At 47.1% G+C, this 23,707-nt stretch overlaps 3 protein-coding genes across 7 annotated transcripts; 2 read left to right on the top strand and 1 right to left on the bottom strand.

Moving 5' to 3' along the window:
• Positions 1–1,298: 1,298 nt before the first annotated feature.
• Positions 1,299–5,935, bottom strand: lrrc57 (leucine rich repeat containing 57). Of its 3 annotated transcripts, none has more exons than XM_034576234.1 (5): positions 5,443–5,933; positions 5,190–5,325; positions 4,776–5,044; positions 4,371–4,584; positions 1,299–2,073 (listed from the first exon to the last, which is right to left on the bottom strand). In XM_034576234.1, the coding sequence occupies exons 1-5, from the start codon at positions 5,524–5,526 to the stop codon at positions 1,982–1,984; spliced, it is 795 nt and encodes a 264-aa protein (XP_034432125.1). In that variant the 5' UTR covers positions 5,527–5,933; the 3' UTR covers positions 1,299–1,981. The 3 variants fall into 3 exon arrangements, with proteins under 3 accessions (XP_034432125.1, XP_034432127.1, XP_034432124.1); XM_034576236.1 differs by having other exon boundaries at positions 1,299–2,023; positions 4,399–4,584; positions 5,443–5,927; XM_034576233.1 differs by lacking the exon at positions 1,299–2,073 and adding an exon at positions 2,185–2,285 and having other exon boundaries at positions 4,341–4,584; positions 5,443–5,935.
• A 1-nt stretch (position 5,936) lies between these two features.
• haus2 (HAUS augmin like complex subunit 2) lies at positions 5,937–9,002 on the top strand. 2 transcript variants are annotated; one of them, XM_034576240.1, is made up of 7 exons: positions 5,937–6,107; positions 6,966–7,052; positions 7,610–7,708; positions 7,840–7,909; positions 8,000–8,132; positions 8,649–8,757; positions 8,861–9,002. In XM_034576240.1, exons 2-7 carry the CDS (start codon positions 6,966–6,968, stop codon positions 8,948–8,950), a joined length of 588 nt encoding a protein of 195 aa, XP_034432131.1. In that variant the 5' UTR covers positions 5,937–6,107; the 3' UTR covers positions 8,951–9,002. The 2 variants fall into 2 exon arrangements, with proteins under 2 accessions (XP_034432131.1, XP_034432130.1); XM_034576239.1 differs by having other exon boundaries at positions 5,937–6,119.
• Positions 9,003–10,221: 1,219 nt separating this feature from the next.
• Positions 10,222–16,798, top strand: srp54 (signal recognition particle 54). 2 transcript variants are annotated; one of them, XM_034576220.1, is made up of 17 exons: positions 10,222–10,374; positions 11,592–11,684; positions 12,160–12,257; positions 12,428–12,519; positions 12,604–12,688; positions 13,272–13,376; positions 13,486–13,552; positions 13,720–13,777; positions 13,873–14,023; positions 14,123–14,271; positions 14,357–14,457; positions 14,718–14,804; positions 14,886–14,959; positions 15,633–15,741; positions 16,065–16,235; positions 16,328–16,423; positions 16,538–16,798. In XM_034576220.1, exons 3-17 carry the CDS (start codon positions 12,180–12,182, stop codon positions 16,627–16,629), a joined length of 1,515 nt encoding a protein of 504 aa, XP_034432111.1. In that variant the 5' UTR covers positions 10,222–10,374; positions 11,592–11,684; positions 12,160–12,179; the 3' UTR covers positions 16,630–16,798. The 2 variants fall into 2 exon arrangements, with proteins under 2 accessions (XP_034432111.1, XP_034432110.1); XM_034576219.1 differs by having other exon boundaries at positions 11,592–11,689; positions 12,161–12,257.
• The last annotated feature ends 6,909 nt before the right edge of the window (positions 16,799–23,707 follow it).

Below are 23,707 nucleotides of genomic sequence, written 5' to 3'. Positions count from 1 at the left end.
CTCAGACCATGCGTACGCACAAATGATGAAGGCTGTCCTGGAAAATGTAAACACCTTTTTAACTAAATGAATAATATATTCAAACTCCATTTATTTAAATAAAATTAGTAGATAGACCGCAACAATTAATTTACTAACGCATTGACCAAATGTATTAAAAAAAACTATAATATGTACGCCCTTTTATCCTCATCGCTATAAAAACCTGCTGAATTCATATGAATGTTTCTGGAAAACGAGGCGTCGCTCCTTCTGCAACAAGGAAGTTCAAACCGCGTTAAGTCTGCGGTAGGAACTCTTCTGTTTACTGCAGAGTGTGTGTGTGTGTGTGTGTGTGTTCGTCTCTGTCCCTATCTAGTTATTAATCGATGATGTCGGGTCGTGCCTCCGGATCGTTCCTCTCACTTTAACCCTGATGTCCTGAGTGTGCGCGTCACGTCTCGTGTTGTGGAGCAGGTTTAACATGTGTCTCATAAACTCTGGAGAATCAAACAAACACAAAGTGGACATCAGTCCTGTACGTGTCCTGATAACTTGTGATCCAGGTCAGAGGAGGAAACAGACTCTGGCACAGACCGGACCTTCACGTGTCTGATCCTGATCCTGGAGCAGCGGTGTTATAATTATTCAGCAGAGTCCACGTCCAGATGCATCTCAGAGACATGTCCACAGCTCCGCTCTGTGCAGGACACAGACCAGGCTTCTTTTTATGAAACGTCGTCACTCCGGAGGACACACTACAGAGAAGTGTGTTTTGTGTCTTCCACCTCCGACGCCTTCAATCTCTGCTGTTGTGAGAGTCTTGTGTTTTTGACCTTTAGGGGGCGTCTCTTATAACTTCAACTGTTCAGCACCGCCTCTTCATGACAAACGCATGTCCTTATATGGACAAATAGAGGCGTGGCAGTATGCTAATTGCAGAGAGCAGATACGCGCCTGTCAATTTAGAATGATTCTGATTCACAAACATACGCAAGGTGGTGAGAACAAAATCGGCTGGTGCGCACGTGTCATGAATCCGATGGCGATTTTGCGCACGCATTTATTTTCTGCGGAGAGTACGAACATTTCCGCGCATGTTCGTGAATGAGGCCCAACGTGAGGAGCTCACACCTTCAGGGTTCATGCTGATTCACTGCACTGTGTCGCCACCTGGCGGTGTGACAGCTCCTCAGCAGTGAAGGAAAACACCTGTTCACAGAGGGTGATACGTGTTTCAGAAGCTCCACGTGGCAGATCTCAGGTTACACGTTAATACACGTTAATACACGTTAATACACGTTAATACACGTTAATACCAGGTTTACACACTGACACACACTTGGTTTATTATTTGTCGACGGCTCGTACAGGAAGCAGTGGATTTAAATACAGGAAGTGTCTGCCACATCACAGGGGGGTGGAGCTTATGAAGATATATAAAATTTGATGAGGCTTGTGTTTAGTATTTATAATATTTAAAAAATGTGGTTCATAGTAAGTTTTTTTTTAAGTTATAGACAATCATACATGATTAGTTTCTTTAGTGAGTTCATTTTAAAGTCTTTCCAGTTGTTTTATGTCACCAGGAGCTGCAGCTGAGGGGGTGAGACAGAGGCAGGGCTAATTTACATATCCATTGATAAAACTTTAATAATATGTGATTTAGAGGAACAGCGACTGTCACAGACGATACAGAAACAATGAGGAGCTGGAATCTATTGACATTTAATCTGGAAAAATTAATCAATTAATCAGCAAATTATTGATCAGTGATCAAAGTGCAGCTCCTGGTCTACGTCTAAATATTTGTCTTTGATCACAGGTGAGTGGATCGTTAGTGGCTGCCCCCCATGTCTCCTCTTTGTCCATGTGACCTGTGATTGGGGAAATGTCCTCACAGCAGCAGGTCAGCGGTCCTGCAGACAGGGGGCGCTGTGATGATGAAGCTGTGGGGTGCTAACCCCGCCTCGAGGTGGTGCACCAAGGTCAACAAGCGTCATCAGGTGAACTTCTTCTTAGTAGCTGTGAAACGCTCCATGTACTGAGGAAGAAACACAAGAGAGACCATCAGAGACCACCACAGACCATCAGAGACTACTACAGACCATAACATACCATCAGAGACCAACAGAGACCATCACAGACCATCAGAGACCAACAGAGACCATCACAGACCTTCAAAGACCACCACAGACCTTCAGATAATACTTTGGACAATTAGAGACTACTACAGACCACCACGACTATCAGAGACCACGACAGACTACTACAAACCATAAGGGACCTCCAAAAACTACCACAGACTACCACCGACCATCAGAGACTACCAGAGGATCAGAAACTAGTACAGACCATCACAGACCACCGAAGACCATCTGAGACTACTACAGACCATCAGAGACCACAACAGGCCATCAGATGCTACCACAGACCATCGCAGACCATTAGAGACCACAACAGACCATCAAAGACCACAACAGACCAGCACAGACCATTAGAGACCACCACATACCATCAGAGACCACAACAGACCATCAAAGACCACAACAGACCAGCACAGACCATTAGAGACCACCACATACCATCAGAGACCACAACAGACCATCAAAGACCACAACAGACCAGCAGAGACCATTAGAGACCACCACATACCATCAGAGACCACCACAGACTATCAGAGACCACAACAGACCATCAGATGCTACCACAGACCATCACAGACCACCGCAGACCATCAGAGACCACAACAGACCATCAGAGACCACAACAGACCATCAGAGACCACAACAGACCATCAAAGCCCACAACAGACCAGCACAGACCATTAGAGACCACCACAGACTATCAGAGACCACAACAGACCAGCACAGACCATTAGAGACCACCACATACCATCAGAGACCACAACAGACCAGCACAGACTACTACAGACCATCAGAGACTAGCACAGACCACCAGATACCACCACAGACCATCAGTACCACCACAGACCTTCAGAGTCCACAACAGACCACCACAGACCACAACAGACTACTACAGACCATCAGAGACTAGCACAGACCACCACAGACCATCAGGGACCACCACAGACCTTCAGAGACAACCAAAGACCATCGGAGAGCATCAGAGACTACCACAGAGGATCAGAAACTACCACAGACCATCGACAATCACAGACCACCACATACCATCACAGACCACCACAGACCATCAGAGACCACCACAAACTATCAGGGACCACCACAGATCACTGGAGACTAGGGCTGCAACTAATAACTATTCTGATAGTCGATTAATCTATCGATTATTGAAACGATTAATCAACTAATCAGATTATGAATCACACAAATTCTCAATTGCTCTTATTTAGCCAACAGCTTTTAAATTTAGCTTGAGGTTGTTCGCGACATGTGATGACTGAAAATAAAGACAATAAAGATCAATACTTCATTCAAAAATGTCTTTTAATAAACTTTGCTGCATATTAGGCTACTATTGATACAAAAGCAAAGAAAAATCAAGTTTTTGTCCATTTAAAACCAAGGACAGGCAAAGTGCTAATATAATTTTTTTAATTTAAATTCAAGTTTCCCTTTTTCCTGTGAACCAAGAACAGGCCAAGTGCCGATACTAAAAATAAATTAAAAATCAAGTATCCATTTTTTCTGTAAACAAAAGTACAGGGAAATTATCAGCAATAAAAACATCAACAAACGAAACTAGTCTTCTTCGGAATGCATAATTGTGATTAAAAAAGACGTTTGTCAGGCAATAGGATAACATTACGCTTTTAAACTCGTTAAAAAAAAGTTTTACAAAATCTACATTCAAACCATATTTTTGTGATGGATTGTAGAATCCTGCACACGGGTATTGAGGGAGTTGCCAAGACAACTCCGTTTATATAGCAAGCTAGAGAACAGGCTATGTTACCGAGGCGAGTCTGCATCGTCTACGTTACGATGTCAAACGTGTCTGCTCGTGTCCTGCTCCCATGGAAAGCAGGTCCGCCTTACAAATATTGCAGGTAGTTTTTTTCGGGCTATGTTAAAGGTGAAGTTCTCCCGTACTTTTGACTTTCTGGTATGCGATGGTGTTGCAACGGACTCCGCCATTGGTCTATGTTTTGTCGCTATTGCACATGCGCGTCTTTCAGAGATAGGAAGGGAGCGAGATGGCTCACTCCTCAGCTACTTCCATCAGCAAAAGGACGTTTAGTTCAGCTGCATGGCACGAAAAACGCGCGCTATGACGTAACCAACCAATCATCGACTATTAAATTCGTCGGCGACTATTTTTGTCATCGATTTTTGTCGACTACGTCGACTAATTGTTGCACCCCTACTGGAGACTACAACAGACTACAAGAGACCACCACAGACCATAAGGGACCACCACAGAGTACCATAGTCCAACCTTGTCGTATCCATCCAGGTCTCTGAGATTCTTGACCTCGAACAGGTTTCCCTCCAAAGAGAACAGAGACACCTGGGAGTCGGTCAGGATGGAGAGAGGGATGGAGGACAGCTCCAGACAGTTCTCCTCCAGGCGGAGAACCTTCAGACGAGGACACAGAGACACCTCAGGCGACAACATCGAGATCTGGAGGGAGAAGAGGCAAACAGCTGAAGTCAGAACCTTCCTGCAGGTGAGTGGTGACCCTCAGGTTCAGCTCACGGCTCACAGAGGTCACATGGTTATTTTTAAAGAGGTTCTATTCAGGTGGTTCTGTTTGTAGTACCAACCTTTCTGATGGGTTCTACTAAAGTCGGAGAGACCAGCTTCTACAGTACCTGGTTCTGGTTGAGGTTGATCTCGATAGCCTGCAGCTCAGACACCTCTGCAGGAATGTTGTGGATCTGATTACGGGACAGGTCCAGCAAGTCCAGATGCCTCAGGGTCGCCAGTCCAGAGGGAATCTCTGAAATATGGTTCCCTGCCAGGCTGAGGGACCGCAGGGCCCTGAGCTGGCCCATAGTCGGGGGCAGCTGCTGGATCCGGTTCCCATTCAGACTCAGGGTCTCAAGCTTCTTCAGCTTCCCAATCTCACTAGGAACAGTAGCTGAGGACAGAGAGGACACACACAGATGATGATCTTACCGACTGTTAGGGTCGTGAGATGTGACCAATCAGGAAGAGGATGTGGGTGTGTCAGTGTGGATGAACTCAGGTGTACAGTGTGGGCGGAGCCTGGATGTGTCACTCACTCAGTCGGTTGCAGTTGAGCGTCAGAGTCTTGAGCTGCAGGAAGTTTCCGATGGAAACAGGAAGAAGTTCGATCTTATTCCCGGACAAATCGACTGTCCTCAGGTTAGAGGTGAGTCTCTGCAGCTCGTCAGGGAACTGTCAACCATCACATGTCAATAAAGGTCAGTCAAACACTCTCTCTCTCTCTCTCTCTCTCTCTCTCTCTCTCTCTCTCTCTCTCTCTCTCTCTCTCTCTCTCTCTCTCTCTCTCACCTCCAACAGTCCTTTTCCTGTCAGTTGAAACACTCCGGTCTTCTGGGAAGTTTCCAGGTGAGACTTTAGCGCGGTGTTCCCCATGTGTACGTCAGGTGTGTTTCTACCTGTGTTCGAGTCCCTCAGGGTGAGATGCTCCTCATATCATATCCAGACCGGATGTTGACGGTGGAAGTCCCGGGATCAGCTGACGAATATAACCGAGATTTCAGTCGGTGACTATGCTAACGGCTAGCTGCGTTAGCTCGTCCTCTCTCCACAGATGGGTCCTTCCACACGAACACAGTTCTGTTCGAGTCCCAGAATTCAACCAACTCAGCATTAACGTTAGCCTGCTAGCTTCCCGCCGGAGAGGAAACTGGGCGATTTGCATCAGAACATCAGTTAAAGTGAAGCTAACAGAGTCAGACTCTGCACATCTATTGGGCCACTGGTCCGCTGGTCCACTGTGGACACGCCCTGACTCACTGAGCTCATCAGCTTTACTCTTTTAGCAGATGACGTCACTTCCTTCAGACCTGTTTGTGGGACAGGTGTAATTTCCTTCCTGTCCTGAGGGGGGCGGTGAAGAAGAAGAAAAACCGGAAGAAGAGGAAACAGAAGAAGAAGAAACAGAAAAAAGAAGAGGGAACAAAAGAAGAAAAATCCGAACAAGGAGAAAAAGAGTAAGAGACAAAGTGTGTGTGTGTGTGTGTTTGACAAAGTGTGTGTGTGTGTGTGTGTGTGTGTGTGTGTGTGTTTGTGTTTGTTTGACAAAGTGTGTGTGTGTGTGTGTGTGTGTGTGTGTGTGTGTGTGTGTTTGACAAAGTGTGTGTGTGTGTGTGTGTGTGTGTGTGTGTGTGTTTGTGTTTGTGTTTGACAAAGTGTGTGTGTGTGTGTGTGTGTGTGTGTGTGTGTGTGTGTGTGTGTGTGTTTGACAAAGTGTGTGTGTGTGTGTGTGTGTTTGTGTTTGTTTGACAAAGTGTGTGTGTGTGTGTGTCTGACTGACTGACTGACTGTAACTGTGTGTGTCTGTGAGTCTGTGACTGTAACTGTGTGTGTGTGTGAGTCTGTGACTGTAACTGGGTGGGTGGGTGTGTGTGTGTGTGTGTGTGTGTGTGTGTGTGTGTGTGTGTGTGTGTGTGTGTGTGTTTGTGTTTGTTTGTCTGTCTGTGACTTTAACTGTGTGTGTCTGTGTATTTGTGTGTCTGTCTGACTGACTGTAACTGTGTGTGTGTGTGTGTGTGTGTGTGTGTGTGTGTCTGACTGACTGACTGACTGACTGACTGACTGTAACTGTGTGTGTCTGTGAGTCTGTGACTGTAACTGTGTGTGTGTGTGAGTCTGTGACTGTAACTGTGTGGGTGGGTGGGTGGGTGTGTGTGTGTGTGTGTGTGTGTGTTTGTGTTTGTTTGTCTGTCTGTGACTTTAACTGTGTGTGTCTGTGTATTTGTGTGTCTGTCTGTCTGTGTGTGTGTGTCTGTCTGTCTCAGTAGAATCTGTTTTTAATGTATTAAATTGTGTCTCTTTTCTTTGTCTCTCAGATGCATCAGTGGGATCTGTCTCTGTTCTCAGTTACTCCAGCTGCCAGTCTGTTGTCCAGATGTGTCTCGAGAGGAGCTGTGTCTCAGGTGAGGGGACAGACACTGTGTCTCAGGTGAGGGGACGGACGCTGTGTCTCAGGTGAGGGGACGGACGCTGTGTCTCAGGTGAGGGGACGGACGCTGTGTCTCAGGTGAGGGGACAGACACTGTGTCTCAGGTGGGGGGACAGACACTGTGTCTCAGGTGAGGGGACGGACGCTGTGTCTCAGATGAGGACACATCCTGCAGATGACTCTCTCTACACAGCTGCTTCCTCCACCAAAGCATTTAGTCTATGGACGAAAATGTTCATTGGTTGATTAAAATAGTTGATGTTTTTTGAACATGTGTACGTTAGCTGTTTGGTCGAGTACAGTTCATCAGTGAAGCGCTATGAATCCTGGGATATGTCGGGAAGGATCCACCTGGTGGAGCCTCTGTGAAACAATCGGTAGGAATGCAGGTCGTTCCTCTGACGTGTCAGATCGCTCCAGGTGTCTCCAGATGTTCCGGTGTCTCTTTAGTTGAGGGACACAAGCCTTTGTCCAAATGATAAAATGCTTGCAATGGATTGAGAACCATGTTCTGTCTCTACCTGTCCTCAGGAGGAAATAGACTCAGTCTCCTCAAAGCGAAGCCCCGCCTTCTCCTCTCACCTGCAAGAGGCCGAGCAGCGAATCAGAGCAGTCAAACAGCTGGATGAGGTGTGTCCCTCTGAATCATGAACTGTCACTGATGGTCTTTATATACAGTCACTGATGGTCTTTATATACATATTCCTTATATACAGGATGTAAAAACGTAAAAACAAGTCACAGCTTCTCTCTCTTTGCAGCTGCACTTGGAGGCGGAGCTTCTGCAGGTAGTGAAGGAGAGTGCTGATGTCACACACACACGTTCCCTTGGTGAGTGTCCTGCTTCTTACCTGATGTCCGTCACACCCTCCACCTGACAAGTCAAACTCATCAGACCTCATGTTTGACACCCCCTCTCAGCTGGCAGGTTCCAGATGTTGCAGATGTTGAGTGATCACCTGCAGCAGCTGCTGAAGGAGCTGAACAGTCTGAGACAGAGACTGACGACACCGCTGGGTCACACCCACCTGCCCGTTCACGCTCACCTGCACAGGTACGAGCACACGCCTCCACCATAATAACGACAACCACGAGGAAATCAAGAAGGGCTCGTGTTTCAGCTTGTGGTTCAGATTGTGGTTCAGGTGTGTGGTTGTGTTTCAGGTGTGTGGTTGTGTTTCAGGTGTGTAGTGTCGTGGCAATTCTGCAATCCCACTCTGACAACGAGGAACGAGACAAATCTCTTACAGTAGTGTCACACTTTAATGCTCAGAGCCTGGTGCACAAGATGGTGTAATATGCACCCCGATGGGAAGCTGTTCTCTCTCTGTATACATTTGGCTCCCCCCCCTCTGGTTGGGGTTGTTTCTAAGTCAAAGGTCAGGATCTTCTGATGACATCAAGGCAACAATGGATGTACAGGATTCAGCATGATCATGGTTACATTGTATCAGATTCAATCATAATCAATCAAAGGGGAAATGAACAGGATTATATTGTGATCAAAATGTTACATTTCCCTTACAGTAGTTATGTGTAGTTGTGTTTCAGTTGTGTAGTTTTGTTTCAGGTGTGTTCTGGAGGTTGTGAAGATGTCTCTGGACTTCATGGAGACTCTGGAGGAGAAGCTGGACTCGGTCCACAGCTGCAGCTCCACCACAGACCGACTGTCTCAGCTGGTCAGTCTGACCCTGATCTATGTTTCAGATCCGACATCACCTGATCAATAATCAATAATCACAAGTTTGTTCTGACCCGACTCTCTCTCTCTCTCTGTATCAGAGTACCTCTCTCGCCCAGCTGCTGGCTCAGACGGCCGACTTACAGAATCTGTCCAATCGGGTTCCTCAGTGGAGAGACGTGCACCTGTGACCTCTGACCCCTCACATTTACTTTTTGTAATAAACTCAGTTTGTGGTGGAAACTGTTTTGTTCTTTAAATGGTGATCAAAACCAAGCTGTCGTCATAGCAACAAGTCACGAAACCCTGTAGAGGTTAGCGAGTAATTCCTTCTGTGTACATTAGGGCTGGGGCGACTCATCGACGTAATCGATTACGTAATTACGTCGACTCGCGGAACGTCTTATGGAAGTTGGCTGCGCACAGTCAAGGCATGCAGTTACCTGAAGAGCAAGCTGAAGCGAAGAAAATCACCCACGACCATCTAGCATAAGTCACCAATAGTCCAGACCGGACCCAGAAGCCGCTCTGTACGGACTCAGACCTGTTATGAGATTGTGACCGAGTGCTTCTATTTTACTTGAAATGAGGAAATAATATTTCATTTATTATTAGAGTGCACTTCACTTCAGTGTGAAAGTTAAAAATAATCACTGTTCTGGTTTTCGTTCCTCCTTTTCATACTAAAGCCAGTCAGACGCCATACGAGACTTCCAACACGCACATATGTATTGTCTTCTTACCGTGAGTTGAACTGCTTGCAGGTCCTGTTGCAGAGACGAGGTGGATGAATGCTTGCGTGTGTTGTGAATGTGTGTGTATGAGGTGGCCTGACGTCTAGTTCAAGTCAACTGGTAGCGTAACGTATAGTAATTATGTGTGCAGTAATGCAATGCATACACATATACTATCATTCCCCATACTTCTTAGGAAAACGTGTTAGCTTTGCAGAAATGTCTGTATGAAATCTATCAGACATAAACTTTTGGCTCTATGAGGTCTACAGCGGAAGGTGGTCCGGTTTTTTCTCCATTGACTCTAATGTTAATTTTGAGAACATTTCTGGAAGGCGCCTTGAATTCATACTTTTCTAACTCGCTCCCACGGTCACATTTCTGTGATCTATGCGTTCGGCAAAGTCTTGGGATTATTATTTCAGAGATAGGACTTATTGTTTTTGAACAATCGCACATTGTTCGAGGGCTTCGCTAGAGTGTAGGTGTCTCTTCAACAGTGAGAGCTCTGTGTAGTGTCAGTGGTCATAGATCAAAGGCATCTTTGATGTCTTAGATATCTACAAAAGTGAAAGATTTCCCCTTTTTCCAGAGGGCCAGTGACCCACCAGTATCTCTCTCTCTCTCTCTCTCTCTCTCAAACTGAAACCCTAACCCCGGCAGGAAGCACGCTGCACACATTCTAAATTTCTAGGGAGGAATATTCTAGTTATTGTTATTATTGGAGTCGACCGGAGATGTTACGGCCTCCAGGTGGCGGTGCTGCTGTAACAGGAAGTTTATTAGAGGCGAAGGAAAAGCAGCTGCCCAGTGTTTCCGGTGTAGATTGATGACGCGACTCCGAGTTTCAACCGCTGTTTGGAAGAAGTCATCGAGAGACGGTAAATATCTGAGAATTCACCGTTAATTCACCTTAACACAGCTAACTGAGCTAACTGAGCTAACAGAACTAACACAGCTAACTGAGCTAACTGAGCTAACAGAACTAACACAGCTAACTGAGCTAACACAGCTAACTGAACTAACACAGCTAACTGAGCTAACTGAGCTAACAGAACTAACACAGCTAACTGAACTAACACAGCTAACTGAGCTAACACAGCTAACTGAGCTAACACAGCTAACTGAGCTAACACAGCTAACTGAACTAACACAGCTAACTGAGCTAACTGAACTATCACAGCTAACTGAACTAACACAGCTAACTGATCCGACACACAGCTAACTGAGCTAATGGCTAACGTAGCGCTGCAAACAGACGACACGTTGTTGGCGTAAAACTGATCATGTGATTATCGATATGTTGATGTGTTAAGGTTTTAAATGTAATGCAACATCTTCCGACGGAAACCAATACAAAACACAGTTAATGACCTGAATTGTTATTGATTCCGATCTATTATATTATTCTAGTGATCAACTTCTCGTCTGGTTGATTATTGATTTGTTAAAGGTCAGGAAACGGTGATCACGTGACAGCGTTGCTAGACAGGAAATGTCGAAGTATCGTAGCAGACGATTAAAATGATCGTACATGCGTCATATTCAATAGGACTCCGTTCAGACTCCGCCTACAACTTGAACCACATGAAACATGTTGACGTAAATAAACGGAGTCGATTTTAGTGGGAATGTTAAAGCTCCGCCTCTCATTCTCTGTTGGTGTGTCTCGGTCCAGGCCACGCCCCCTTCCGAGGCTGTTCTAAAGACTGACTCCGCCCTTCCACCCCTGAGCCACGGAGGCTCCGTCAGGTGGATCCTTCCCGTCCCAGCAAATCCCATGATTCATTGCGCTTAAGTTATTGTTTTCAAGAGGTAATGACGGCAAAATGCGAGGCGAAAACGTCAGTACTAGGAGTCGACTGATGTATATTTTTTTATTTACGAATTTTGTCATTATTGATTGTACAGAAGGCAAAATTCTCATACTAATACAATCATTATCGTACATCTGGCAACACTGTCGTGTGATCTCAGATTAGATTCTCGGACACACCTGTGAATATGCTGTAGTCCTCTGATTGGTTTGTGTCTGCACTTGAGGGTCTGTACAAAGGAAGGGTGAACTGTTCATTACTTGTCATTATTGTTATTACAGGACGTGCATCCTTCACCAGTCAGCTGACCTGCTGACTCGCTGATTACACTCAGTTGGGGGGTTGCCCTCCACACACACCCTGTTGAAACACACACACGGTCAGTGGCACTCACACACAGTAGCGGCTTTCAGACCTGCACTAAACTAAGACGTGTGTGTGAACGCAAATGTTTGAGTGAGAGCCTCTGGAGTTTCTGCGAAACATCTCTGACTGGCCCCCTGGTATAAAGTCTGTATAAATCCAGGAGGAGCCTATGTGAGAGCAGGGATTCATCACAAGTGAGTGGGGGGGGTTGATGACGCTTCTAACTCTTGACAGACGCTAAAATGAAAATGGATGAAATAGTACAATCACACACGTATGAGACGAATTAGTCATAATGAAGTTGTAGATAATCCATATAGAACAAACTACTGGAAAGGTTTAAATGCAGCTTTGGTCTTTTTATTCGATTAATGTAAAAATAATGGACCAATGAATTGATTATCAAAGTAGTTGTTAGTTGCAGCTCTACATCCACAGGTGTGGTTGTTTTGTGTGTGTGAGTTAAGTTTTCCCTGTTTTCCAGGATCCATTCAGACGTCATCATGGTGTTAGCCGACCTAGGGAGGAAGATCACCTCGGCGCTGAGATCCCTCAGCAATGCCACCATCATCAACGAAGAGGTAACTGAACTGGAACCTCAACCTTTGAGGTCCTGAGAACAGTTAAAGTCTGAGATGCCTCCTGAGAATTCAAAGCACTCTTCAGTTGTGTCCCGTCCTCGTGCACGGATCAGCTGATAGTTCATGATCAGAGGTGGAGGCTGTGGACTCTAATGATGTATGTGTTTCAGGTGTTGAATGCTATGTTGAAGGAGGTGTGTGCAGCTCTGCTGGAGGCTGATGTCAACATCAAACTGGTCAAACAGCTAAGAGAGAATGTAAAGTGAGTCCTGATCCTGGATCCAAATCTGAGACCTGAATCTGGTTCAGCTGCATTGACTAATTTTTGTGTTTTTTGTCCCTACAGGTCTGCCATAGATCTGGAGGAGATGGCCTCAGGTCTGAACAAGAGGAGGATGATCCAACATGCCGTCTTCAAAGAGCTCGTCAAGGTCAGATCACCGGGCCTGGACATGACCTGGAAGAGTCGGGGAAATCATGAGTTTAGGTCAAATACATAATTGTGATCAGGAGTCAGTGCAGCTCACACTCACAGTCCGCTTGCTGTACGCTCTGTACAGCAAGCGGACTGTGTGTGCGCTAAAGGAAATCTGGTGTAATTACACAGCCCTGTGTTTGTCCAGAGAACTGCATGACCTGAACAACACAACGCTGTTCCAGCCAATCAGCACCAAGGTGTTGTATATAATCAAAGGGCGAAGACCCTCGTGAACATCGGCACGCTGGTGGAGACACTGAACGCTGTGGTGACCACACACTGGTACTTAACGTTCTCTGAGCTGGCAGCAGCCCGTCACTAACACCAGTCACATTCATCAGTGTCTGACAATGCAGACACACACACTCAGTGTGGCGGCTGATTGTGTTTGTCAAACATGTAGTTTGTTCATGTTAGGGTTAGGGTTAGATCAGTCAGATCAGTGGTGATGAATGTGGGGATGGGTCCTTTGCAGGGAGGGAGGGATGTATTTGCAGAATCACTAATCTTTAACCTGGTGTTGTGTGTGTTGTCAGCTGGTCGACCCCGGTGTGAAGGCCTGGACCCCGACTAAAGGGAAGAACAACGTCATCATGTTTGTTGGTCTTCAGGGAAGTGGGAAAACTACAACCTGCTCCAAGGTGACATCACACACCTGAACCCCCTCCCCCCCCCCCCTTTAATAAACACTGTGTGGGTGCAGAGCGCCCCCTGGTGTTTGTCTCTTATTCTCTGCTATGTTTGCTGCAGTTGGCATATTACTACCAAAGGAAAGGCTGGAAGACGTGTCTGATCTGTGCCGACACCTTCAGAGCAGGTGAACACTTGAACACACTATCTCCTGTTCTAATGTTCAGATAGTAAACGCACCACTGACCTCTTCATTGTCACACATACATTCACTGTGAAACACATGCTCACTTAAACCACTTCACACATCAGCTGACATCAAAGCACTGACCATCGTCCTGTCCCCTGTCGCAGGTGCCTTTGATCAGCTCAAACAAAATGCCACCAAAGCCAGAATCCCCTTCTATGGCAGGTGAGTCACTGGAGTTCATACGGCACCTCCTGCTGTAACTGTATTGCGTCTAGTTGCCCTTGCTGTCTACTGTTGTAACTGTGTGTTGCGTTCAGTTACACAGAGATGGACCCGGTGGTGATCGCCTCCGAGGGCGTGGACAAGTTCAAAAATGAGAACTTTGAGATCATCATCGTGGACACGAGTGGACGACACAAACAGGAAGACTCGCTGTTTGAGGAAATGTTACAAGTTTCCAATGCTGTGGTGAGTATCTGAACACACCGTCACTGTTCTGTATCTAATAGATGGAACCTGAACGCCTGCGTCTCAGGTGTGTTTCATCTCCTCCTGTTGTTTCCGTAGCAACCGGACAACATTGTGTACGTGATGGATGCGTCGATCGGACAGGCCTGCGAGTCTCAGGCTAAAGCCTTCAAAGACAAAGTGGACGTGGCGTCAGTGATCGTCACCAAACTTGACGGACACGCCAAAGGAGGAGGAGCTCTGAGCGCGTAAGGCCTGTTCTGTGATGTCACAGAAACCCACAGACTCTACCTGTGTTAATGTTCTTCTTCTTCTTCTGCTGTTTCCTGTCAGTGTGGCGGCCACCAGGAGTCCCATTATCTTCATCGGGACAGGAGAACACATCGACGACTTCGAGCCATTTAAGACGCAGCCATTCATCAGCAAACTGCTTGGTAATAGGCCTCACTCCTGACAGCGACACCTGCTGGTCATAGGTGGAAACAGCCATTTAGTCTGTCTAATCACACTGCACCATATGGATATTATAAATATAAACGCTGAAATGTCTGAACACAAATAAGATTAGAAACCCTAACCCCCCAAGAAAAATTCTCTGAACATAATCCTTCCTGTTTGTAACAGCTTTAAAGTCATTAACTTGTTGTTTTGTGTTGCCATGGAAATCTTCTGTAACTCCTCCTCTTCCTGTCAGGGATGGGAGATATAGAAGGATTGATCGACAGAGTGAACGAGCTCAAACTAGACGATAACGAGGAGCTGATCGACAAACTCAAACACGGTGAGACGTTAAACAAACTCGCCTGGAGAACATGCAGTGCATTATGGGTATGAAGACTGACTTGTGACCTCTGACCTTCAGGTCAGTTCACCCTCAGAGACATGTATGAGCAGTTTCAGAACATCATGAAGATGGGACCCTTTGGACAGATCATGGTGAACTCTCACACACTCGCACCTGAGACACCTGAAGACGAGTCACATGACTGAGGCTTATGGTTTTTTTTGTCTTTATTCCAGCGAGTGGTCTTTTATTCTGAGAGCAGATGTCACTACTGACTTTTTAAAGATTTCACTAAAACCCTGTGCTTAGATTTTCTCTGTGCTCCAGCTTCAGCTCTTCTCCTCACATTCACACTGCTTCTGTGCACACATTTGTTTTGTAAAACCAGTCCAGGAAAATTCCCCAACCAAGAGAAGTTACTTTTCTGAGAGTCTTCTGTAACCGGGTTCATGCACTGCTGCCATCCTCGCCTTTATTATTACACCGGCTTCCTGTCAGAATTTGAGCTGGAAATCTGTCCAAGCAACAAAATATCTGAGTGCAAGCAGAACAAATCTAAGCTCAGGCTTTAGAGTGAAAGCTTTACAGAACCTGAAGTGAAATCAAAAGGTGCTTTTCTCAAATAACATGACTACATGCTGGAATAAAGAGGGGAAAAAACAAAGGTCCAAGAAGGATGTTCTCATCGAACCTGCACTTTTTTTATATCAACTTTATTCATAACAAAACATACAAACAGGGACAAACTCTGCTGTTTGTCTCACTTTAAGTAAAGTTTTGTGAATCAGTTACTCACAGGAAGTGTGTGTGTGTCTGTGTTTTCAGGGGATGATTCCTGGCTTTGGTACAGACTTCATGAGTAAAGGAAATGAACAGGAATCAATGTCCAGACTGAAGAAACTCATGACCATCATGGACAGCATGAATGACCAGGGTAAAACACACGTTTGTACTTCTATCTTCTAGTGAGGACACATACATTATCTAGACCCTTACCTTAACCATCCAAACTAAATGCCTAAACTAAACCTTATTCTAAACCCAGTCCTACAATAAACTCTTAACCCTCTAGCAACTCATTGAAAGTGGGTCACTCTGTAGGTTCTAGGCTCAAAACGGTCCTCACAAAGACATCTCCACAAGTACACACACAGTAGAACGTGTTGACATTGATTGCTGGATCAGGTCTGTGTGAAAACACATTCTACTGAAACCAGTGTCCATTACTGGTTCCTCTGGTTCTCCTGCTTCCTGTAGAACTGGACAGTAAAGATGGGGCCAAGCTGTTCAGTAAGCAGCCAAACAGGATCCAGAGGGTGGCCCGAGGGTCCGGTGTGGCCACCAGAGACGTCCAGGAGCTGCTCACTCAGTACACCAAGTTCGCCCAGATGGTGAAGAAGATGGGGGGCATCAAAGGACTGTTTAAAGGTAAACTTATTAAAGATTTCCGAAATGAACCAATGTTGTAGCTTAATTAACCTCCAGCAGGGGGCAGTGGTTACAGATGTCTCTATTTTCAGGAGGAGACATGTCCAAGAACGTAAACCCGTCTCAGATGGCGAAACTCAACCAGCAGATGGCGAAAATGATGGACCCCCGAGTCCTGCACCACATGGGTGAGGCTGATACACCTGATTATCTTTATGTATATCTGCTATAGACTGTAAATAAAGATGGACGACATGACAGATCCCTAAAAAGGAGTTGACTTCCTGTTTGTTGGTTTTCAGGTGGAATGGCTGGTCTTCAGTCTATGATGCGTCAGTTCCAGCAGGGAGCCGCGGGAAACATGAAAGGCATGATGGGATTCAACAACATGTGACCACCGACCAATCAGCTGCCTTAAAATAATTGAGAAAAGTCAATGTGCTGCCTCCTGACGGAAACAGGTGGAAGGGGCGGGGCTTAAAGAGACAGGAAGTGGAGATGGATGAAATAAAAGGACATGATTTTCTCCAACGATTTGTGCTTTTAGAAAAACACCAGAAGTAGAAAAAGGACTATTTAAAGGAGCAGTTACACATGAAAAAAAAGTCAGTTTGTGGTCGACGCAGTTTGACCTTAACGCTGATTCTTCTGAAACCGCTGCTCCTTTAAATGAAGAGGAGGAGCATCGTTAATTTAATTCTGTATTATGTTTCTGTAAAAGCTTTAAGAGCAGAGTGAGTCCTGATTGGACAAGATGATGATGACGTTAGTTAGTGACAATATTTGTCAAACAATAAACATTTGTATTGAAACATTGTAAAGCTTCTGTGTCTTTAAATATTTAAGCCATGACATGGAGAATTAACATGAGGAGTGAGGACAGGACCAGATATGAGACATAGACAGACACTCAGGTGTGAGACACAGACTCTCAGTTGTGAGAGAAAGACACAGACTCAGGTGTGAGACACAGACAGACTCTCCGGTGTGAGAGACAGACACAGACTCTCAGGTGTGAGACACAGACAGACTCTCAGGTGTGAGAGAAAGACACAGACTCAGGTGTGAGACACAGACAGACTCTCAGGTGTGAGAGACAGACACAGACTCTCAGGTGTGAGACACAGACAGACTATCAGGTGTGAGAGACAGACACAGACACTCAAGTGTGAGACACAGACTCTCAGTTGTGAGAGAAAGACACAGACTCAGGTGTGAGACAGATACAGACTCAGGTGTGAGACAGAGACACAGACTCTCAGGTGTGAGACAGACACAGACTCTCAGGTGTGAGACAGATACAGACTCTCAGGTGTGAGACAGACACAGACTCTCAGGTGTGAGACACAGACACAGTCTCAGGTGTGAGACAGATACAGACTCTCAGGTGTGAGACACAGACACAGTCTCTCAGGTGTGAGACAGATACAGACTCTCAGGTGTGAGACAGAGACACAGACTCTCAGGTGTGAGACAGATACAGACTCTCAGGTGTGAGACACAGACACAGACTCTCAGGTGTGAGACACAGACACAGACTCTCAGGTGTGAGACATACAGACTCTCAGGTTTGAGACAGATACAGACTCTCAGGTGTGAGACAGATACAGACTCTCAGGTGTGAGACAGACTCAGGTGTGAGACAGAGACACAGACTCTCAGGTCTGAGACAGATACAGACTCTCCGGTGTGAGACAGAGACACAGACTCTCCGGTGTGAGACAGACACAGACTCTCCGGTGTGAGACAGATACAGACTCTCAGGTGTGAGACAGATACAGACTCTCAGGTGTGAGACAGACACAGACTCTCAGGTGTGAGACAGAGACAGACTCTCAGGTGTGAGACAGATACAGACTCTCAGGTGTGAGACACAGACACAGACTCTCAGGTGTGAGACAGATAAAGACTCTCAGGTGTGAGACAGACACAGACTCTCAGGTGTGAGACAGACAGACTCTCAGGTGTGAGACACAGACACAGTCTCAGGTGTGAGACAGATACAGACTCTCAGGTGTGAGACAGACACAGACTCAGGTGTGAGACAGAGACAGACTCTCAGGTGTGAGACAGACACAGTCTCTCAGGTGTGAGACACAGACACAGTCTCTCAGGTGTGAGACAGACACAGACTCTCAGGTGTGAGACAGACACAGACTCTCAGGTGTGAGACAGAGACACAGACTCTCCGGTGTGAGACAGAGACACAGACTCTCAGGTGTGAGACAGACACAGACTCTCCGGTGTGAGACAGAGACACAGACTCTCAGGTGTGAGACACAGTCTCAGGTGTGAGACAGACACAGACTCTCAGGTGTGAGACACAGACACAGTCTCAGGTGTGAGACAGATACAGACTCTCAGGTGTGAGACAGACACAGACTCTCAGGTGTGAGACAGAGACAGACTCTCAGGTGTGAGACAGATACAGACTCTCAGGTGTGAGACAGAGACAAACTCTCAGGTGTGAGACAGATACAGACTCTCAGGTGTGAGACACAGACACAGTCTCTCAGGTGTGAGACAGACACAGACTCTCAGGTGTGAGACAGAGACAGACTCTCAGGTGTGAGACAGATACAGACTCTCAGGTGTGAGACAGACACAGACTCTCAGGTGTGAGACAGAGACAGACTCTCAGGTGTGAGACAGATACAGACTCTCAGGTGTGAGACAGACACAGACTCAGGTGTGAGACAGATACAGTCTCTCAGGTGTGAGACAGACACAGACTCTCAGGTGTGCGACAGACACAGACTCTCAGGTGTGAGACAGAGACAGACTCTCAGGTGTGAGACAGATACAGACTCTCAGGTGTGAGACAGAGACAGACTCTCAGGTGTGAGACAGATACAGACTCTCAGGTGTGAGACAGAGACAAACTCTCAGGTGTGAGACAGATACAGACTCTCAGGTGTGAGACACAGACACAGTCTCTCAGGTGTGAGACAGACACAGTCTCTCAGGTGTGAGACAGATACAGACTCTCAGGTGTGAGACACAGACAGACTCTCAGGTGTGAGAGAAAGACACAGACTCAGGTGTGAGACACAGACAGACTCTCAGGTGTGAGAGACAGACACAGACTCTCAGGTGTGAGACACAGACAGACTATCAGGTGTGAGAGACAGACACAGACACTCAAGTGTGAGACACAGACTCTCAGTTGTGAGAGAAAGACACAGACTCAGGTGTGAGACAGATACAGACTCAGGTGTGAGACAGAGACACAGACTCTCAGGTGTGAGACAGACACAGACTCTCAGGTGTGAGACAGATACAGACTCTCAGGTGTGAGACAGACACAGACTCTCAGGTGTGAGACACAGACACAGTCTCAGGTGTGAGACAGATACAGACTCTCAGGTGTGAGACACAGACACAGTCTCTCAGGTGTGAGACAGATACAGACTCTCAGGTGTGAGACAGAGACACAGACTCTCAGGTGTGAGACAGATACAGACTCTCAGGTGTGAGACACAGACACAGACTCTCAGGTGTGAGACACAGACACAGACTCTCAGGTGTGAGACATACAGACTCTCAGGTTTGAGACAGATACAGACTCTCAGGTGTGAGACAGATACAGACTCTCAGGTGTGAGACAGACTCAGGTGTGAGACAGAGACACAGACTCTCAGGTCTGAGACAGATACAGACTCTCCGGTGTGAGACAGAGACACAGACTCTCCGGTGTGAGACAGACACAGACTCTCAGGTGTGAGACAGATACAGACTCTCAGGTGTGAGACAGATACAGACTCTCAGGTGTGAGACAGACACAGACTCTCAGGTGTGAGACAGACACAGACTCTCAGGTGTGAGACAGATACAGACTCTCAGGTGTGAGACACAGACACAGACTCTCAGGTGTGAGACAGATAAAGACTCTCAGGTGTGAGACAGACACAGACTCTCAGGTGTGAGACAGACAGACTCTCAGGTGTGAGACACAGACACAGTCTCAGGTGTGAGACAGATACAGACTCTCAGGTGTGAGACAGACACAGACTCAGGTGTGAGACAGAGACAGACTCTCAGGTGTGAGACAGACACAGTCTCTCAGGTGTGAGACACAGACACAGTCTCTCAGGTGTGAGACAGACACAGACTCTCAGGTGTGAGACAGACACAGACTCTCAGGTGTGAGACAGAGACACAGACTCTCCGGTGTGAGACAGAGACACAGACTCTCAGGTGTGAGACAGACACAGACTCTCCGGTGTGAGACAGAGACACAGACTCTCAGGTGTGAGACACAGTCTCAGGTGTGAGACAGACACAGACTCTCAGGTGTGAGACACAGACACAGTCTCAGGTGTGAGACAGATACAGACTCTCAGGTGTGAGACAGACACAGACTCTCAGGTGTGAGACAGAGACAGACTCTCAGGTGTGAGACAGATACAGACTCTCAGGTGTGAGACAGAGACAAACTCTCAGGTGTGAGACAGATACAGACTCTCAGGTGTGAGACACAGACACAGTCTCTCAGGTGTGAGACAGACACAGACTCTCAGGTGTGAGACAGATACAGACTCTCAGGTGTGAGACAGATACAGACTCTCAGGTGTGAGACAGACACAGACTCTCAGGTGTGAGACAGAGACAGACTCTCAGGTGTGAGACAGATACAGACTCTCAGGTGTGAGACAGACACAGACTCAGGTGTGAGACAGATACAGTCTCTCAGGTGTGAGACAGACACAGACTCTCAGGTGTGCGACAGACACAGACTCTCAGGTGTGAGACAGAGACAGACTCTCAGGTGTGAGACAGATACAGACTCTCAGGTGTGAGACAGAGACAGACTCTCAGGTGTGAGACAGATACAGACTCTCAGGTGTGAGACAGAGACAAACTCTCAGGTGTGAGACAGATACAGACTCTCAGGTGTGAGACACAGACACAGTCTCTCAGGTGTGAGACAGACACAGTCTCTCAGGTGTGAGACAGATACAGACTCTCAGGTGTGAGACACAGACACAGTCTCTCAGGTGTGAGACAGACTCTCAGGTGTGAGACAGAGACAGACTCTCAGGTGTGAGACAGATACAGACTCTCAGGTGTGAGACAGATACAGACTCTCAGGTGTGAGACAGACACAGACTCTCAGGTGTGAGACAGAGACAGACTCTCAGGTGTGAGACACAGACACAGTCTCTCAGGTGTGAGACAGATACAGACTCTCAGGTGTGAGACAGATACAGACTCTCAGGTGTGAGACAGACACAGACTCTCAGGTGTGAGACAGAGACAGACTCTCAGGTGTGAGACACAGACACAGTCTCTCAGGTGTGAGACAGATACAGACTCTCAGGTGTGAGACAGATACAGACTCTCAGGTGTGAGACAGACACAGACTCTCAGGTGTGAGACAGAGACAGACTCTCAGGTGTGAGACAGAGACAGACTCTCAGGTGTGAGACAGACACAGACTCTCAGGTGTGAGACAGATACAGACTCTCCGGTGTGAGACAGACACAGACTCTCAGGTGTGAGACAGACACAGACTCTCAGGTGTGAGACACAGACACAGTCTCTCAGGTGTGAGACAGACACAGACTCTCAGGTGTGAGACACAGACACAGTCTCTCAGGTGTGAGACAGATACAGACTCTCAGGTGTGAGACAGAGACAGACTCTCCGGTGTGAGACAGATACAGACTCTCAGGTGTGAGACAGATACAGACTCTCAGGTGTGAGACAGACTCAGGTGTGAGACAGAGACACAGACTCTCAGGTCTGAGACAGATACAGACTCTCCGGTGTGAGACAGAGACACAGACTCTCCGGTGTGAGACAGACACAGACTCTCCGGTGTGAGACAGATACAGACTCTCAGGTGTGAGACAGATACAGACTCTCAGGTGTGAGACAGACACAGACTCTCAGGTGTGAGACAGACACAGACTCTCAGGTGTGAGACAGATACAGACTCTCAGGTGTGAGACACAGACACAGACTCTCAGGTGTGAGACAGATAAAGACTCTCAGGTGTGAGACAGACACAGACTCTCAGGTGTGAGACAGACAGACTCTCAGGTGTGAGACACAGACACAGTCTCAGGTGTGAGACAGATACAGACTCTCAGGTGTGAGACAGACACAGACTCAGGTGTGAGACAGAGACAGACTCTCAGGTGTGAGACAGACACAGTCTCTCAGGTGTGAGACACAGACACAGTCTCTCAGGTGTGAGACAGACACAGACTCTCAGGTGTGAGACAGACACAGACTCTCAGGTGTGAGACAGAGACACAGACTCTCCGGTGTGAGACAGAGACACAGACTCTCAGGTGTGAGACAGACACAGACTCTCCGGTGTGAGACAGAGACACAGACTCTCAGGTGTGAGACACAGTCTCAGGTGTGAGACAGACACAGACTCTCAGGTGTGAGACACAGACACAGTCTCAGGTGTGAGACAGATACAGACTCTCAGGTGTGAGACAGACACAGACTCTCAGGTGTGAGACAGAGACAGACTCTCAGGTGTGAGACAGATACAGACTCTCAGGTGTGAGACAGAGACAAACTCTCAGGTGTGAGACAGATACAGACTCTCAGGTGTGAGACACAGACACAGTCTCTCAGGTGTGAGACAGACACAGACTCTCAGGTGTGAGACAGAGACAGACTCTCAGGTGTGAGACAGATACAGACTCTCAGGTGTGAGACAGACACAGACTCTCAGGTGTGAGACAGAGACAGACTCTCAGGTGTGAGACAGATACAGACTCTCAGGTGTGAGACAGACACAGACTCAGGTGTGAGACAGATACAGTCTCTCAGGTGTGAGACAGACACAGACTCTCAGGTGTGCGACAGACACAGACTCTCAGGTGTGAGACAGAGACAGACTCTCAGGTGTGAGACAGATACAGACTCTCAGGTGTGAGACAGAGACAGACTCTCAGGTGTGAGACAGATACAGACTCTCAGGTGTGAGACAGAGACAAACTCTCAGGTGTGAGACAGATACAGACTCTCAGGTGTGAGACACAGACACAGTCTCTCAGGTGTGAGACAGACACAGTCTCTCAGGTGTGAGACAGATACAGACTCTCAGGTGTGAGACACAGACACAGTCTCTCAGGTGTGAGACAGACTCTCAGGTGTGAGACAGAGACAGACTCTCAGGTGTGAGACAGATACAGACTCTCAGGTGTGAGACAGATACAGACTCTCAGGTGTGAGACAGACACAGACTCTCAGGTGTGAGACAGAGACAGACTCTCAGGTGTGAGACACAGACACAGTCTCTCAGGTGTGAGACAGATACAGACTCTCAGGTGTGAGACAGATACAGACTCTCAGGTGTGAGACAGACACAGACTCTCAGGTGTGAGACAGAGACAGACTCTCAGGTGTGAGACACAGACACAGTCTCTCAGGTGTGAGACAGATACAGACTCTCAGGTGTGAGACAGATACAGACTCTCAGGTGTGAGACAGACACAGACTCTCAG

Source organism: Hippoglossus hippoglossus, chromosome 22 (genome assembly GCF_009819705.1).
Source record: "Hippoglossus hippoglossus isolate fHipHip1 chromosome 22, fHipHip1.pri, whole genome shotgun sequence".
Taxonomy (NCBI): Eukaryota; Metazoa; Chordata; class Actinopteri; order Pleuronectiformes; family Pleuronectidae; genus Hippoglossus; species Hippoglossus hippoglossus.
Note: the sequence above shows the minus strand (reverse complement) of the source record. Positions and strands in the feature narration are given on the sequence as shown.

Coding starts and splice junctions, on each gene's coding strand:
- lrrc57 (XM_034576233.1), bottom strand. CDS start 5,526: ATGGGGAACACCGCGCTAAAGTCTCACCTGGAAACTTCCCAGAAGACC. Junction 5,326..5,442: donor CAGGAAAAGGACTGTTGGAG/GTGAGAGAGAGA, acceptor GATGGTTGACAG/TTCCCTGACGAGCTGCAGAG. Junction 4,585..4,775: donor TCAACCTCAACCAGAACCAG/GTACTGTAGAAG, acceptor TTCTCCCTCCAG/ATCTCGATGTTGTCGCCTGA.
- srp54 (XM_034576220.1), top strand. CDS start 12,180: ATGGTGTTAGCCGACCTAGGGAGGAAGATCACCTCGGCGCTGAGATCC. Junction 12,689..13,271: donor TCTTCAAAGAGCTCGTCAAG/GTCAGATCACCG, acceptor GTGTGTTGTCAG/CTGGTCGACCCCGGTGTGAA. Junction 14,960..15,632: donor GACCCTTTGGACAGATCATG/GTGAACTCTCAC, acceptor CTGTGTTTTCAG/GGGATGATTCCTGGCTTTGG.
- haus2 (XM_034576240.1), top strand. CDS start 6,966: ATGCATCAGTGGGATCTGTCTCTGTTCTCAGTTACTCCAGCTGCCAGT. Junction 8,133..8,648: donor GTTCACGCTCACCTGCACAG/GTACGAGCACAC, acceptor GTTTTGTTTCAG/GTGTGTTCTGGAGGTTGTGA. Junction 8,758..8,860: donor CAGACCGACTGTCTCAGCTG/GTCAGTCTGACC, acceptor TCTCTGTATCAG/AGTACCTCTCTCGCCCAGCT.